At 39.4% G+C, this 18,282-nt stretch overlaps 1 protein-coding gene across 1 annotated transcript in view; it reads right to left on the bottom strand.

The window, feature by feature from the left end:
- Positions 1–18,282, bottom strand: part of PCDH15 (protocadherin related 15) — a 695,579-nt gene that overhangs the window by 162,284 nt on the left and 515,013 nt on the right. The window contains exon 23 of the mRNA XM_074999591.1: positions 1,095–1,204. Within this exon, the coding sequence (XP_074855692.1) occupies positions 1,095–1,204 (110 nt within the window). The remainder of the gene's footprint in view (positions 1–1,094; positions 1,205–18,282) is intronic.

Below are 18,282 nucleotides of genomic sequence, written 5' to 3'. Positions count from 1 at the left end.
CTCATTCCTGCAACATAGGACCAGATTGTGGATGGTCCTTACTAAGATGCACAGGACCACAGATGCAAAAGCAGCCCAGGCACTCCCTGTGTTCTGTAGAGAACAGCAACTTCTTACTCGAGGACACCAAAGTGACAAGGCTGTGGCCTAACCCACTCTGCACTGAAACGCTGCATAAAACTGACACACCAGGGTGATCAACCTACAGAATGCAGCAAATTGTACACTCTCCCTGCATATGTAACAAGGCCATGAAGGTTTTGTCTGCTTGATGCTTCTTCTACTCTGTTGTGGTTCTGTCCTGCCCCACTACCTAGAACAATGGCATACATGTCACAGTCTAGCCCTTCATATAATTCCTACATCTATTAGGGAACACATGTCCAAATCTTATTTATTTATAGCTCTTACAAATGGTAGGTTACCCCTCAACAAGTAATTTGTTATTTGGTAACACATGAAGGCACTAAAATACATGAGAATGACTGAAACATGTATGTAATACTCAAAAGAGGAAAGCATGATGAAAAAAATCATAATACTGAATATCTTGAATTTAAAGGTCCCTGCTTTGTGTAACTATAGCACTTGAAATTAAATGAAATCTCTTCAGATGTCTTCCAAAAAAACCCCACACCAAAACCAAAACAACCCTTTCATATTTGGAAAAAGCTTTTAAATGGAACAGAATTACAAATAAGCACTGTTTATCTCCTCTACCTGACAGAAATGACTAAAATATTTGCCAAATAAAATGAGGCTAAAGTTGGGGATCCAGACCTCTGTAAAATCATCCCAGCCATGATATGGTTCAGAAGCAATTCTATTTGAACACTACTTAGATGGGAGTCTGCATCATAGGTGAGCAGCCCAGTCGGGCAGGAGAGGGGCGGGTTGGTAACTTGGGTGCCTGTGGCAGGAAACCTCCCCTGGTCCTGCAAATTCTCTTGTTTGGGACCAGTCAGGTCCAGACTACGATGGACCAGGGAGGTGCAACCTGTAGCTGTCTTATTTTTACATGCCACTTTCTGAAATTATTCAATTAATGTACTGTGCAACATAATCCATGCTTTTATTGAAATACTCCTACTTACCATCTTCATTTCCTGAAACAATTGAATAAACAATAGTCTGATTCAAAGCAGCAGCCGTTACAACAGCAATCTGAGTTCCCTTGGGTGCACCTTCACTCACTGGTGGTGGTCTGCAAAATCAGACAGGGGGGTTTCTTTTACTTCCACTTACGTATTGACACATTTATTCTCCATATTCACATTATCTCCACCCATTAGACTGCTACATCAGGATGAAAATGGAGGAGCTGATTAACATGACAATGTGTAATCCTTGAAACAATACTGATTGTATACTTGAAATTAAAGTAGCTAGTGTATGAAATATGACCGTGTAAGGATATAGCACATCCTGAAGGTAAAAGAAAGAGAACATGGGGGATAAAGGTAATGGGAGCTAAAAATACTCACCACCTGGAAAACAGCAAGAAATAGTTAAGGAAAAAAAACTTTATAAAGCTGTGCTCTACTACCTGAAAACGACATATGATAGAAATGCATATGAGAAAAGGTTCTACATTAATAACTTCGTAAACATCAAGATGGTCTTCACAAAATCCACTGTTTCCTGTACTTAGACTTCAACTCAGCAAACTATTTAAGCATGATCAAAAGCTCAAGTGTATTCCTAGTGAAGTCAGTGGGAAAAGTGACACAATTAAAGCTATGTACGTGAAAACTATCCTTTCCTTGCACATCCATAAAGTCTTACATTCCAAGGCAAGAAAGGACTTCCTGTATAACACTGGCACTCAAAATTCCTCAGAATAACTACTAGAGCAACAGCAATGAAGGGTCCTGTGGCACCTTATAAACTAACAGAAAAGTTTTGAGCATGAGCTTTCGTGAGCACAGACTCACTTCATCAGTCTGTGCTCATGAAAGCTCATGCTCAAAACTTTTCTGTTAGTCTATAAGGTGCCACAGGACCCTTCATTGCTGTTACAGATCCAGACTAACACGGCTACCCCTCCGATACTAGAGCAACAGAAAAATAACTTATATCTTGATTTAAAAACTGCCAATGGAGAGTCTACCAAATCCCTCAGCAAGTTATTCCAATGGTTAGTTAACTTCCCTGGTAAAAGTTTACGCTTTATTTCTAGTCTGACTTTGTCTAGCTTCAACTTTCAGCCATTGAATCATGTTGTACCTTTTTCTGCTAGACAGAAGAACCCAGAATTAAATATTTGTTTCTCACATAGATATTTACATAGTAGACAATGCTTAACCTTCTCTTTGTAAAGCTAAATAGATTTAGTTCATTGAAATGATCACTGTTAGACATGTTTTCTAATCCTTTCATCATTCTTGTGGCTCCTTTCAATCTTCTCCAATGTATCCACATCCTTCTTGAATCAAGGACACCAGATCCGGACTCAATATTCCAACATCAGTCAGAACAGTGCCAAATGCAGAGGTAAAATACCTCTCTACTTCAACTTAAGATTCCCTATTTTATGCATCCCATTATCAAATTGTATCTTTTGGCCACAATTTCACATTTGAGTTTAAGTTCAGCTGATTATCTTCCTCTCCTATCCCCAGCCTCAAATCTCTCAGAATCTTTGTTTTTTCAGGATAGACTGCACCATCTTGCAAGTATGACTTACATTCTTTGTTCAGTTACAGTCAGCCATATAAATATGCATATTGTTTGCTTGCATCCAATTTACTAGATGATCCTGATCATTCTGGTTAAATTACCTATGCTCCTCAATATCCAACTTTATTGGTGATGATTTTATGTTTTCTTTCAGGTCATTGCTAAAATATTAAACACCATAGGGGAAGAACAGATCCTTGTTGGACACCACTGGAAATATCCTCATTTGATGAGGATTCTGTTTATAGTTATATTTTGAGACATCAGTTAGTCCGTTGAAGATTAGAACATAATAACAGGCATACTGGGTCAAAGCAAAGGTCCATCTAGTCTAATATCCTGTCTTTCAAAAATGGACAGAGTCAGGAGCCCAAGAGGGAATGAACAGAACAAATAACAAGTCACTCATTCCCAGCTTCTGGTAAACAGAGACCAAGCATGGCCTCCCTGCTATCTTGGCTAATAACCATTTATGGATCCAACTTCCATGAATTCATCTAGTTCCTTTATTGATCCCTGGTTATAGGCCTACCCTTTACTACATGCTCTGGCTAAAAGTTCCATAGCTTGACTGTATGCTGTTGAAGAAATGCTTCCTTTTGTTTGTTTAAAACCTACTGCTGAAATAGCATTTTTTTGTTTACTTTCTCCATACACAACAAAAAGTCCTGTGGCACCTTACAGACTAACAAATATTTTGGAGCAGAAGATTTCTTGGGCAAAGACCCACTTTGTCAGATACAAGCAGGTCTTTGCCCACAAAAGCTTATGCTCCACAATATCTGTTAGTCTATGAGGTGCTACAGGACTTGTTTTTGAAGCACAGACAAATGCGGCTACAGCTCTGATACCTTTCTTCATACAAGTACATTTTAGAAATTGATGTTACGTTAGCTATCCTCTGGTGTTTTGGTGCAGAAGCTGATTTAAATGATAGGTGCAGATTATACTTTGTAGTTCTGCAATTTCCCATTTCAATTTCACAATTAGCACCTTTAGAACTCTTGTGTGAATACTAAGTGGTCCTGATGACATATTACTGTTTAGTTAATCAATATGTTCCAAAACCACCTCTGATAACACCTCAATCTGGGACAGTTCCTTAGATTTGTCATCTAAAAAGAATGGCTCAGGTTTGGGAATCTCCCTAATATCCTGAGCTGTACAGACTGATGCAAATAATTAATTTAGTTTCTTTGCAATGGCCTTATCACGCCTGAGCTCCTTTAGCATATCAATTGTGTCCCCAGTGGTTGTTTAGAGGCCTCCTACTTCTGATGTACTTCCTTATTTGGTATTACTTTTTGAGTCTTTGGCTAGCTTTTTCAGTCGTATTATATTTTTACACTTCATTTGCCAGGGTTTATAATCCTTTCTATTTTTGCCACTAGGGTTTAACTTCTGCTTTTTAAAAATGCCTTTTTGACTTTCACTGCTTCTTTACTTTGTTGTTAAATAAAGAGGAAGCTTACATTTTCAGCATCTCTCTGAGCATTCATCTTCATGAAAGTTTAATTATTCTTTTGGGTTTTAAATGATATTCCACTAACATATAGGCTATTCTGTCCTTGTTCTTATGGCCTTGAAATTCTGAGAAATGAGCAAATCATATCCAGCCAGCTTGTTTTATTGTATATAATTAACTAGCTGCCTCCTGACATAACATAAATAAAATTCCACCCTCATATGCCTCAATGTCTAAATTTTAGATCATTTAGTTCATAATCTCTATAATGAGTGCCGTGAGTGATACTTTTATGAAAAAAATGTGGCTATACAATTTGCAGCAAAATCTTCCTCACCTAATCACAAGAATTACATGAACATTTTGACAACAACTGATATGCGCACACAGATCTTCCTTCTCAAATAAACATAAAGGAGGAAGCAGTGAGTAATTATCCTACACTTTGAACTAATGAATCTGCGATAATATAATTTAAGCAGCTTCCTTTCAACAAATTTAAAAGTGAGATATTGGAAGTAAACTCGGCAGCAACTTTCAGTTATTGTTAAAACAAAAAATATGGTAATATTCACTCTGAATAACAGTGAATAAAGTGGCAGTGTAGAAGCCCAAGGTCTCAAGACATATGCCTCCATTTCCCCTTTTAGCTATGTAAATTCATCCCGAGTCAAAATACATTCCAGAAAGATATGTTCATTAATTAACTTTAGCAATGGACTTTATTCATTAATAACCAACAAACCAATGGTCCCAGGCTTCATATTCCTCATCAATAGAGTGCTATTCTACTTGTAGCCTCCTCACATCAGTAAATCACTTGTTGCAAAGAAATAGCTGCCCCACTCCCATCCACACTCAGCTTCAGTCTTTTGTTCTGCTATTCCTCCTTGAAAACAAACCTCTTAGTTAATTTCTCCCTCCCAGAGGGTATTCTATTATTCTAGCAGCGTATTCTTCTTCCTACTACCTTCCTAGGAGTAAGGATAAAACTATGGGCCTCTCTAGCCAAGAGGAAGATGCTAGCTCCCTTCCTGGACCTTACTGTTAGAAACTCCCCACTACCTCCCTTTAGCTATGTCTACAATAGGAAAAAAATTCAAATTTATTAAAATTAATTTTGTAACACTGTTTTTTATAAATTCAAATTTTGAGTATCCTCACTTCCTTATGTGCTCCCCACAAAGTCGACTTATGGCTGCCACACTAAATGCCAAACACTAAAAGTTGCAGCAGTGAATTGTGGGAATGTATTCCACAGTTCCCTCACCTCCACAGAATACTAGGTATTTTTGCTGGTGCTGCATGGGAAAAAATGCCCTGCAAGTGGGTGTGGGTATTTGACATCATCTTCCCACATTGCATTGTCTTCATTCTCCTCCCATAGTAAGCAAATTTCCATTTTTTCAAGTGGAAGGCTGGAAAGTAGGGCATCAACAAAGATCACAAAATTAACAGAAATCTCTTCCTTCTATAACTGAATTGCCTTTTAAAACCACAGCTGTAACTGAATTATCAAAGATTTTATGAAAAAGCAACAGGTGTGTGTCTTCTCAACTGGCCCTCCACCCGCCATCCCCCCTCCCTTGATTACATCTGATCCCTGAAAATAATACAGGAACAATGCAAAGCTTGAAGAAAGAATAGATAGTAAAGGTTTTGAGAAAAGACATTTGGTGAGGGAGGGTTTTTGGCTTCCCAGTTCACTATACAGCTTCTGTACCCTGGGATCTCCCAGAAGTCTGTATCTTCTTAACTAGCCCTCCACCTACTCTTCCTTGCAGGAAGGAGTTTAAAGTTAGAAGAAAGATGATAGGATAGGAAAGGTTAGGAAAAAAGATGTTTGTCTTCCCTCTTCACTACACAGACATTGACAACACAGGGCTCACCAAATTTCATTGCCATTGTGTGTGTGTGGGGGCGGTATTTGGGAAGTTTAATGGACAGTTGACATGGTCCCTGAAAATCTTTTTGGGTGGTGGGGTGTGGGGTTTGTGGCTCAAGGGCCACTTGAACAGCTCCTCCTGGGAGGGAGCCAGGGCCTGCAATTCATAACTGCTGGGGAACACTTCCCCCCAGCAACAACTAGCCCTCAGTTTCCTTGTTGTGGAAGGAGCTGTGGAGGGGTTTGGGTGGAAGGCCAGTTGAGGTGTTCCCCCTGGGCAGCAGCCAGGCCCCACAAGTCTTAGCTGCCAGGGGAGACTTGCCCTGGGTGGCTCAAGCTCCCCAAAATATTTCCTGCCCTTGAAACCCTCAATGAGCACAAGGCAGGATATGGTGTTGCCTGACATCATGGTCAGCATAAAAAACAGAAGGCACCATCTTTTTTTAGGATGGGGGTAACCATATGATACAGCAGGGTTTGGGAAAGACCCCGACTGAGTGGTGTCTGTGGGAGAGGGAAAGAGGGGTCTGCTTAAATGTAAACCACTGAGAAGAAGTTTCTTGGCCTCTCATACTAGCATGACCCCCGCAACAGCCTAGCTGCCACATGGTGCATCAGGGCAGTGGCTGGTGCCAGGCAGTGCAGAAAAAAGTACCAAGAGCTCAGCTAGTAGAGGTAGAGACAGAACCACAAACTCCATGTTGGGACTATTTGTAATGGGTCAATGAACTCACAGTGCTAATAGCAAGGAAAGAAAGAAGTTTCTCAGCCTCTCATACAAGCATGACCCCACAGCCTGGTCCCAAATTGAAATTCATGGTCTTCCTGTTACCTAATTCCTGTGCACCTGAAGAGCAGAAGAGATGGAAACAGCCAGAGCGGAGCACTGTGGGGTACATATGGGACACCTCTGGAGGCTAATACATTCAATTTTAAGACATGGCACTTCCACACTAGCTTTCATTTGAACTTTTGATTCAAACTTGAAGCTACCCCCAGCTAGTTTCGGCAGCAGCAGATTTTTGCATTCATCTACTAATACTGATATTTGGATTTTTAATAACAATATTTTCCTTTCTAGTCTCACTTTTTATTACTCTTATGTTATATAGACATAAAATTTAAACATGGTAATTTAAAGTTAGGTGGGCATTCAGGAGCACTTCACTGGTATCTGTACAAGTTGAGCACTTCAGAAAGTTAGGATCCCTTTATTTAGAAGTCTAACCTTAGGGACTCAGGTTTGAAAATTCTCGCTGTTGTCTACAGTTACTACAGCATTTGTTTCAGACTATATTTTGCTAAAAATTCTTCTGTATTGAGTATACGCTTTGACAATTTGGCCAACACCACGTTCTCTGTTCATTGCTGTAGAGGGATTAAAATTTTCATTCTTTAATGCAATGATGTTTGCAACCTTCATTACTGAAGTCTGACAATTGCTTAACAATTATATACTGATATGCCAACAAGATCACCTTGATTTATGGCTTAACTGTATCCATTTTTCAAAGATGATGGCATATTAGGCAGAATTACACAAAAGGATATTAAATACATAAGACTTAGCTAAAAAAAATCGCATCTAGCAAATCATTCTTCATTCTCTTTGGAAAACAAAAACAAAACAAAAAAACAACACACCACCACAATATTGGGTTAAAATTATGGTGCCTACAAGATCATACCAATTCAAAACAGGAAAGCAAATGGAGAGCCAAGACTACTGCTCATCATGCTGTAAGATGCTCCTTTTAAACACTGTAGCACCATTTGCAGTTGCTCCCTTCATTTATGTGTTTAGCCCATTTGTATTTTTGACTTTATAGACAGTAACTCTTTTTAATGTGTCAGTGTTTATATATAATGATTGGAGAGTCCATAACCACTAATATTATACTAAAATAATTTTAAAAAATATTTTGTCTTACCTACACACTGCTCCAGCAAAGGATGAAGTGCCAGTGACTTCCTTCCCTCCATTACACACACAGGAAGTGTGCTATTCACTATAGAAATTAAACCCTTTAAAACTGGCTGTTTTATAAAACCAGTAGAACTAAATTTGTATAATGTGCATTTTTAGGTTGGTCTTAGTGACAAACCAATTTTAATGCTGTTTAAATCACAGTTGATTTAATGTGTTCGCCCAATGCAGTTAGTGAGGAAATTAAGATCTATTTTGTGTTACTTTAAACCCCTTTACTTCCCTCTTTCTTCAAAATGCATACAACTGAAGTCTGTGAAGACAAGATTTCTTATCTAAAAACCATACGCTTGATCCCAGCTTTGTTTTAGTGTTTTAACCCTTGCAAAACAACAACAGAAACACAATCCTATAACTTCTATTCTGACTGCTGAATTCAATGGATTGACAAATCAATACCAATTAGGAAGCTGCCTTTGTGTACAATCTGAGAGAATTTGGAGGAAGTGGAGATAGAACCACGGGAATTCACGTTCTTTTAGCCTTTGAATAATTGCAACTCAATTGATTCAATTTCTCTGACTTAACTAAGGTAATCAGGTGCAAAGAGCAATATGTCAGTTCACCTAGAAAGTGGGTCCCTCAAGGACATTTTGCTGAACTACAGATAAAGTGAATTGGTAAAGGACAGGAGAGCTCATCAGATACATACTGTTCATTGCTCTGCACTTCATCTATAATATGCTGTCTTTAAAGATATATAAATTATTTTTATATTGATAAAATGTACAGTAGAAGCATTGTTTTCAATTGTGAAATATATTGGTGTGAAATTTATTTGGTAGTAGGGAGAAGTATCTTTATTCATTAGTTTTAAATTATTTAGAGATAAAGGGAAAAATATCTATTTATAGACTGAGACGTGACACTAGATGTGTGTCATGGTCCTGTCTAAGCCACATGGTCTGCAATTTAGAATACACATACAATAGTAGAAAGGGAAGAAAGGTCATGTGGCTAAAGCACTTGATTAAGATACAGATCAGGTGGCTTTTACTTTTGTCTGTCACAAACTGCCAGAGCACTTAGACCTAGATCCTCAAAGGTATCTAAGCACACAGAATTAGAGTATGGTAGAATTGGAAGGGTCCTTGAGAGGTCAAGTCCAGTCCCCTGCCCTCACAGCAAGACCAAGCACCACCTATTTCATCTCTGTTAAATATTTATCTAACCTGTTCTGAAATATCACCAATGATGGACATGCTACCACCACCCTCGGCTATTTATCCCAATGTTTAAACATCCTGATAGTTAGGAATTTTTTCCTAATGTCCAATCTAATCCTCCCTTGCTGCAAATTAAGCCCATTGTTTCTTGTCCTATCATCAGAGGCTAAAGGAGAACTTTTTTTTCGCCCTCTTACTTGAAACACCCTTTTAGGTAGGTTAAAGCTGCCATCATGCCCCTTCTTAGTCTTCAGTTTTCCAAACTAAATGAACCCAATTCCTTTAATCTTCTCTCATAGTTCACATTTTATAGACCTTTAATGAATTTAATTGATCTTCTCTGGACCCTCTCCAATTTTTTCCTCATCTTTCCTTGAAATTTGGTGCCCACAACTGGACACAGTACTTCAACTGAGGCCTAATCAGAATAGAGTAGAGCAGAAGAATTACTTATTTCTTGTTCACAATGCTCCTGTTCATGCATCCCAGAATCATGTTTGCTTTTTATTGCACCAGTGTCAAAGTATTGACTTATACTCAACTTGTGGTCCACTATGACCTCAAGGTCCCTTTCTGCAGCATTTTCCCCTAGGAAACTACTTCCTATTTTGTTGGAAGAACAGGTTGTTCTTCCCTGTTTATCCTTATTGAATTTCATGCTATTTTCCTCAAATCATTTCTCCACTTTGTCCAAATCATTTTGAATTCTGATTCTGTCCTCCAATGCACTCGCAAACCCCTCCCCACCCAGCTTGATATCATCTGCAAACTTGATAAGCATATTCTTTATGTCATTGTGTAAATCACTGATGAAGATATTGAACAGAACTGTCCCCAAGACTGTCCCCTGCTGAACCCAAGTTGTTATTCCTTCCCAACATGACTGTGAACCATTAATAACTACTCTGTGAATGGCTATCCAACCAATTATGCACCCACTTGATAGTAGCCTCATCTAGACAATTGCTTCCCTGAGATTTAGTCTGGAAAGTTACAAAGTAAGGGGGTAGTTACATGTGCTCAGGACAGAGAGGTCCAACAGACCCATAAATAAAGAAAATAACCAGATTACTTTTGATAAAACATTCCCTGTTCTACTCTCAAATCTGTGATTTTAAGATTTTGTCCTTTCCTAGGCATGAATGTCACAGGATTCTCCATGCCTGGTTCCCTGGTTCCTTTCATGTCCTCCCAAGCTCTGCTCTGTCCACACAATAGGAACAGGAAGGGGCACTACTCCCAGTTTAAAAGACCACTCTTTGTTTCCATTGTCATTCCTGGCTGGCTGACAACTCACTTCCTGATTTTGAAGGGGCTCGCTAGTATCCAGTGTCTATGGCAAGACAATTAGGGATAGGTCTAAAGAGTTCACAAGTACTAAGAAAAGACATTAGCTAACAGACTGGCTGGCACATACAGAAAATAGTGTTACCTCCCCATTCACCACATTTCACCATAAAGTTTTGGGCTCAGGTGATAATCTGCTGTTATACCATAAATGGCTTTGTATAACTGCATTTATCACATATATCAGTATTTTACCTGCAATCCAATCCATCTAAGTACCACCAATACTTCTTTCAGGGGTATATTCTGACAATATAATCACTCATGTTGTTTCAAACAACTGACACTTAAATAAAGCAAAACTAAAATCTGCAATAGAAATGTCAGTTTCATTCATAGCAAACAGAATTTTTCTAAACATTACATTCATGCGAGGTGCAAGGTGGGTAATACACTATTCGTTATGATGCTTTTCTATTTCCAAATCTTTGTAGTTGTATTCACAGAGGTTAGATCTTTTACCAAGTTAAAAATGTTTTGTGACACTGTCATGGGGTTACTTCTGGATTTTGGACAACTCTATGAGGTCCACAATCAGAAAAGAAAAAGAAACAAAGAAGCAAAACAAACAAAAGGTCTTTTATTAAACTGCCACCTCCCTTTGATTGGACAGCACCTAAAGAAGAGTTGCTCAGCATTAGCAACCCTGTCACTAGTGAGAGGGATAGCTCAGTGGCTTGAGCACTGGCAGGCTAAAGCAAGGGTTATGAGGTCAGTTCCTGAGGGGACCATGTAGGGGTCTAGGGCAAATAGATTAAAAAACAAATCTGTCAGGGACAGTGCTTGGCCCTGCCGAAGGGCAAGTGGCTGGACTTGATGACCTCCCAAGGTCCCTTCCAGTTCTATGAGATGTGTATTTCTATTTATTTATTTATTTTACATAATAATTACACTTTTGATCTACCATCCCTTGGGGAAGCTCTGGCAGGCAGCTGAATCTCAAGCTTTCCTTCTTCCTCAGATTGAGAGATCTGATCTCCTTCCTGTCAGTTCTGAACTGAGTTGCATTCACCTTTCTTAATCCCTTCCTCCAAAGCTGGTGGCACATGTTGAAGGTTTAGCTGGGTGAAGCTGATCTAGCCCACAATAACTCACTAACCCTTCCTGGCCAGTGTAGGTCAGTATACCCCATCACAGCCATTCTATAGGAACAACACAACCTTAAAAGACAGTTTAATTGGCAAGTGCTGGTTTCTGCTTAGGAAATCCTTTACTTATCAGGGAAATAAGTGGTATATGATCAATGATTTAGGTAGTGATGCTTCCAGCCCAGATGCCATGATCTTAGCCATGGATGAACACTGAAAAATGCATCGTTGGAAACTACTCTGGTTCACCTATGCGTTAGTATTGTTAAAACAGATGTCAAGTTGATAAGAATGTGTTTGAGATTTAGACCTGCTGAAATGCTTGTGGGATGCTGCATGCAATGATTTCACTTATAACTTCTGTAGCTCATGGTATAATGTTTTGTTGTTTATATTATAAATGTATTACCATGAACTGATCAAATAGGAGAAAAGCTTTCTGTGATGCAAATGCTGACCACCTAGAAAAGATGTCCAAGAAGAAGGACTTTGAAACCAAATGGCCATTATGAGACAAAAAACAATGATTTTGTTAACCACATTTCTCACTGCCTCCACGCAGGAACCACTTGTACCTGTGCTCCTTCCATAAACTTGAAGTCTGAATGGGGAAAAGGAGGTAAAAATCCCTGACAAGGACACACTAGGTTACTGTTCTGATTGGCGTCTGAGGTTATGGCTACACTACAGTTGCTATTTCAAGATTCAAATGTATCCTGAAATAGCAACTCTGTGGCTAAACACCTGACTCAAAATACCAGCATTGTGCAAATTGTGTAAGTTATTTCAAGTTAGCCATACCCTAAGTGATAACAATTAATACGTGTAAGCAAACTACCCCCTGCTCTTTTGCCTGGGTTAACCCTGACTGATATCTAAAACTTGCATATTACAGCAGCTACTATCAATGTTTGGAAACTAAGATGGTGTCTCATTTGTGCATGTATGTTTACGTGATTTAGCTTTGTAAATAACTAATTTCTTCCTAGATAAAAAATCTTTAAATAATATTTTACAGATTATTACAAAGACAAGCTTGCTTGGTTAACAAGAAAGTTTCCTTGGGCACTCCTATCTGTGACTCCATGTTAAGGCTACTGTAGGACTGTAGGAGTTCACATTTGTTATTTGGATGGTGAAATCTAATTATATAACATACAACCAATTTGGGGTACATGCCCTGGTCCTGGAGAGTCTGCCAGGAGGCCACCACTCCTGTTTGTGAGCCATTACAGACATTTTGATAGCGGCACTCAGAGCACACCCATGGTGGACTTTGGGATAGGTCAGTAAAATGAGGAATAATGAAGTACTGCTGCACCTGGCAGATTCCTTTTCAGCTCTTGGGGACAGAAGGTGTGTGTAGGAGGGAAGGGGACAGAGTAAGCTAGTTGCAAAGTAGAACAGCCATTAAGGTGCTCTATTTTATATTAAAACAAGGGCGGCATATCATGGCCTCACATGGTGGCAGTGGGGAGACTGAAACCCACAATGACGACTGTGGAGTAGTTCATTTGGCCCTTTCTTCTACTCTAACAATTAAGTTCCTCAGGCTGAGAATGTTTAAGATTTGGATCTTGGTAGTGTTCATTCCATTGTGTATTATGGAGAAAGTATAAGACAGGTCAGTAAAATATTTTGGGCCTCAATAAAAAGAATGATCAAATTAGAAGAAAAGGGGATTAAAGCAAATTTAAAGGAAGGTGTTTAAGAGTGTCTTCACATTATAAACTGCATATTTTTAATGTGCTGTACTTGGCTTACACGCTCTGTCTCCTTGCTCCTCTCTTAGAAAAGTATCAAAGCATGACATCTATCTGTCTATATATATTTAATTGGCAGAGTAGAAGTCTTTGTTTTCCTTGTGCCCTTATTTTGCCTTTTTTCTTTTTATCTGTCGTAGGATTGTCTAGGATGCTAATCCTGTTTTTCAGTTTGTCTGCCACCTAATGCAGTACAAAATTACCATGAAATTCTTCTATTCCCAAAAGCACAGGCATAAGATTTGATCAAAAATTAAGCTGAAGAGCAGCAAAACCCAAACTAAATGGAAAATTAAGCATAACGAAGTACAGTAATGTGTTTTTTGCATATTTTGTGTCATACAAATGGATGCTTAGCCTGTAGTATTTTGTTGGTTTATATTGGTTTAAAACAGTCTACATACGTAGCACAGAATTAAACATTCATATTTACTATTTTAAAAAAATAACTCCTACATAATGAAAGTAATATTTTTAGCCTGGTCAGTTAAAAATATCAGTAACAGAAAGTTAACTTCATTGTCCTATTCCCATCTTACTAAGGTGAATCCTAAATCTTCACTCTGTTACTTTTATCTGTCCACTATGGTTTAATTTACATTACTTTCTCTCTATGTGCAACATGCACTTCATACTTGTATGTAGTATATCCACTCTGGAAAACATCTTGTCTATTCTGCTTTTCACAGAAAAATGTTTTATAATTCTTTGCATAATGTTATTGAAAACATAAAATTACTTGCATTAATGTTGCTGTTCTTATTACATTACTGAAGTATAATGCTATCTTATCTTTATTATTCTCCCTCTCCTAAACACCACTCACCTTTTAACACCTGTATTCCAGTCATGAAGGTTATTTTACCATGATTCTGTAATTCCTACAATATTATGTCTGATCTTCTGCACTAATAGTTCTGATTTCTACATTTTGTTGCCCAGACGACTTATATTCATATACAGGCATCTCAGTTACTTCCTTCGGATCTCATCCAGGGTTGTTGTTGAGTTTTTTTGTTTTGGTTTTTGTTTCTTGAAACTGGATTAGGTCTAGCCCTTCGACTAATCTACTATTGCTTTATTCAATAGTTTTACTTTCTTTCTTGTTGACACCCAAACTTCCTTCTTCTAGTGTTCCTTATTCCTTACTATATCGTCATTTAGCTGATTTTTTCTCTCCTGACTATTGAAGCTGAATGCAGAGATTATCTGAGTCTCTCTCAGTCTCCCCCACTCATTTCTTGATTTAAAGCCCTTCTTATCTATCATGCAAACCTCTATTCAAGAAGGGTAATTTTACAATTGGCCACTCGATATCAAGTAGAACGTCTTCATGTCACCCTCCTATTTGTGACTCCATTGATGCCCAATCAGCCTGATTCTGGAGCTGCAGATCCTATCACAGAAGGTGCAGGTGTCGGTAGCTGTTGGAGGGGCTCAGGGCTGTTTATGATGGTCTTTTCTTCTTCTCAACCTGTCCTTGTCTGCACTGCAGCAGGACCTCTGAAATTGCACCACCCCCTCATGGATTACCATTCTCCACTGGGGATGGTCTTGGGCAAGATTCCCTGAAGTGTCAACACTGATGCTGCACTTTTTCCTGTGTACATTCAGCATGTCCTTATGTCGCTTCCATTGCGCCAATCTCCCCACCCCCAATGCTCCTCTGTCCTTCCTCCAACTTGGAAAACAGAATCTGTCTTGGGAGGTGCTGATCAGACATCAGAACCACGTAACCAGTCCAACGAATGCTTCAATGCTGCTCATGTTTGACTTCCAGGGCATTAGTGTTCATGCACCTATCCTCTCAAGAGATATTTAGGATTCTCCTGAGGCAGTGTTGATATTGTTCATGTGCCTTCAACTGATTCTTTTATGTTGCCCAGGTTTCTACTGCAAAGAGTCTTCTTTTTGTGAATTCCTTCCAAAAACTAGTTATCCTCACACCTTCCTTATAGCACCGATGTTACAGCCATCCGCTGATCATCATTGTTAGTCATGCTTTTGCCCTTCCTTCACCAGGGATCAGAAATATTCAGCTGAAAAACATACAGGCTTCCTCCTCTTTAAGCATCTTACCCAGTCGCTCACTATCATCTTTGATCCATTCTAGGGAAAATGTAGCAGCATCATTAATCCCAACATTGTTCCTCAACATTATCAAGATCCTCTTCGATCACATCATATATCTTTGCTCCTGGCTGATAGCATACTCTTCTATTCTCTGGATCTGTCTGTTGTCAGGCCCATTGATTCTTCTTAGTATGGATTTCACAGTCACATAGAGCTGTCTCTTTTGGTATTAAAATGAATGTCATACATTCTGTCGCACAGTATTTGGATGCCACTCTCATTTTTTTCCTTGTGCTCTAGTATGTGGCCACAGCCTGTGACTCTGTGTGTACTCTGGAGCTGGAACACTCAGAAAAAAACATTAGTGGGTGCCTAGCACTCTCAGACAAGCTCCTCCCTCCCCTCCTAGCACCTTTCACCAGGTGGTAGCTCCAGCAAGCAACTCATCCCGCACTCCCAGTGCATGCTGACCACCACAATCAGCTGTTGTGCAGTGAGAAAGGAGGTTATGGAAGGGAGGGAGAGAAGGCAGGGAGCAGGAACAGGTGGAAAGATGCCAGGCAGAAATGGGGATTTAAGGGAAGAGGGGTAGTGGGGATAAGGCCTGGGATGGAGGTAGGAAGATGCAGAATGGCAGTGGTAGTTTTGTGGGAGAGGTTGAGTAGGGACAGAACCTAGGTCAGAATTGGAGGGTGGACACGTCTTCCCCCAAGGCCCAGAGAAAGCCAGCATCTATGTCACCAGCTATAACAATTCATGTTTTTCTCTCTTCTTCAAAGCTGGTGTCCTTTCTCTTCTTCATAGGCACGTTTTGATTGTTTCCCCTCTCATTCTTCAGTGTAGCAAACTTGTTACTCAACTCAGTTTTATCACCAGCAGGTGATCTCTTATGCTCTCTTGTCTTTGTGGTCATGGTCTTCTATGGATCACTCTCCTCCTTTAGCAGCTCTTTGATCAGATTCTTTGGTTTGTCAGACAGATACAGATACCAAATTATACATGCCTCCCCCTCCCGAAAACCCCACCTGGTTCCATTGTCATGTCCAGCTGCATCTCTAATCCTTGGATCTTCTGTGCCATGACTTCCATCAGTTGACATTTCATGCAAAGGTAGCTTCCATCCACCCATGGATAATGCACATTCTGCAGCTTCTGCATGTAATCATCATCTTTGTCTCCTTTCCTCTGTGGAAGCCATCTTGTATAGAAGCCATTTCACATCCCTTACTTCTGCACGCACACAAGAGCCTGTCCTTTCCTTGACCTGTTTGGGAATGGCTGCGAGGATGAGCTCTATGGAATGTGTTAATGAACTGTTTGGAGATGGGGATCAAGCTCCCTTGTACCTGTTTTTCCTTGCTGATAACGGTTTCTCTTTGGAAAGTGATTTATGACTCTCTAGCTAATTGCCTCTGACACTGGGCTTGTTTTTGTAAGGGTATAAAATACTAGAGTTAGTTGCATCAAGCAGCCTTGCTGGACCTGGTTTTACTAGTGTTCAGTTTGGCTCATCTGTTGCCTTATTGAATTCAATAAAGCTGAATGTTAGCTGCCTAAACTCAGAGAAGTCTTATGCTTCAACACCTCCTTGGATCAATTCTAGAACTGCATTAGTAACCATCATTAGCTTCACTTCAAAATCCCTACTTCTAGGCTATGGTTATACTAGGGAGTTTTGTCAACAAAATGCTTGCTTTGTCAACAAAACACAGTTCATGTTTATATGCAAAATGGATTTTGTCAACAGTGTGTCAACAAAACTCAGCACTTCCACTGGCAGTGTTCTGCCTCAAAACTCTGAGGCATGACGTCTTCATCTACAGGTGTGTAAACCGCCCCAGGCAGCTTCCAGCTGCCTATTTTGTCAAGAAAGTAGATGGACAGTCCAGCCACTCTGTTGACAGGGCAGAGCATTCTCCTGATTTGCTTTTGTGTATGGGCACACTCTGCCAATAGAAGTTTTGTCAGGAAATCTCTTTCGACAGTGATTTCTGTTGACAGAGTGCTGTAGTGTAGTTTTAGCCCTAGAAAAAAAGAAAGGAAGTAAATCTCCACTGTCTCTCACCTACAAACTTTCACAGAAATTCTGCTGATAGCTGCTGTTTGCTATTCCAACATTCACTACTAACTGGCTCTTAAACTTACCCAAGTGAGATCAGCACTGTCCCCTCATTAGAGATGTTAGTAAGCAGCAGATTAAGCTACACACCTGGAACAAAACCCTGAAAAATCAAGACAGCATCTCCTCTCCTTTCAGGCCAGACTCCCAAAAATATTCCTGTTTGCTGTTAGCTCAACCTGTGACAGTTGGAAGTGGCACCGGTTGCCAAAAAGTCAAACAGATTTTCCTGGAATGAATACTTTCTCCTCAGCTTACTTAAATTGTGCCTCTTCCATGAAGTATTATTTTCAAAGTTTGTTCAGTAAGTGCTATCTGGAATAAACATTCGTTAACTGTCTTAGTTCTCAGATCAGTTCTCAGATGTTTTGACCTTTTTCATGGTATTTATCTCTAAACCAGCTGACAAGGGAGTTTAGGTGTTGCTACAGTGAACCTCTGTCTTGGCCCATTATCTTTTAAGATAAATGTCAAACTTCATTATGATGGACCCTATTTCATCAGGCACAATGTGTTTGTGTAATTCCAGCAACATTTCTAAATCAGAGCTAAGTGCTGACATTATTACTTCGGACTTTGATATTCTTGTCAAGAACACTACCAAAGAGGAGAAAATATATTTCCTAAGAAACTTCTGAAAGGTTAGCTATTATATCATGGCTGTCAAGTTTTCTCATATAGTTCCTCAAATCTTTCATGCAGACTGAATC

The sequence above is a fragment of the Carettochelys insculpta genome, chromosome 7 (assembly GCF_033958435.1).
Source record: "Carettochelys insculpta isolate YL-2023 chromosome 7, ASM3395843v1, whole genome shotgun sequence".
NCBI lineage: Eukaryota > Metazoa > Chordata > Testudines > Carettochelyidae > Carettochelys > Carettochelys insculpta.
Note: the sequence above shows the minus strand (reverse complement) of the source record. Positions and strands in the feature narration are given on the sequence as shown.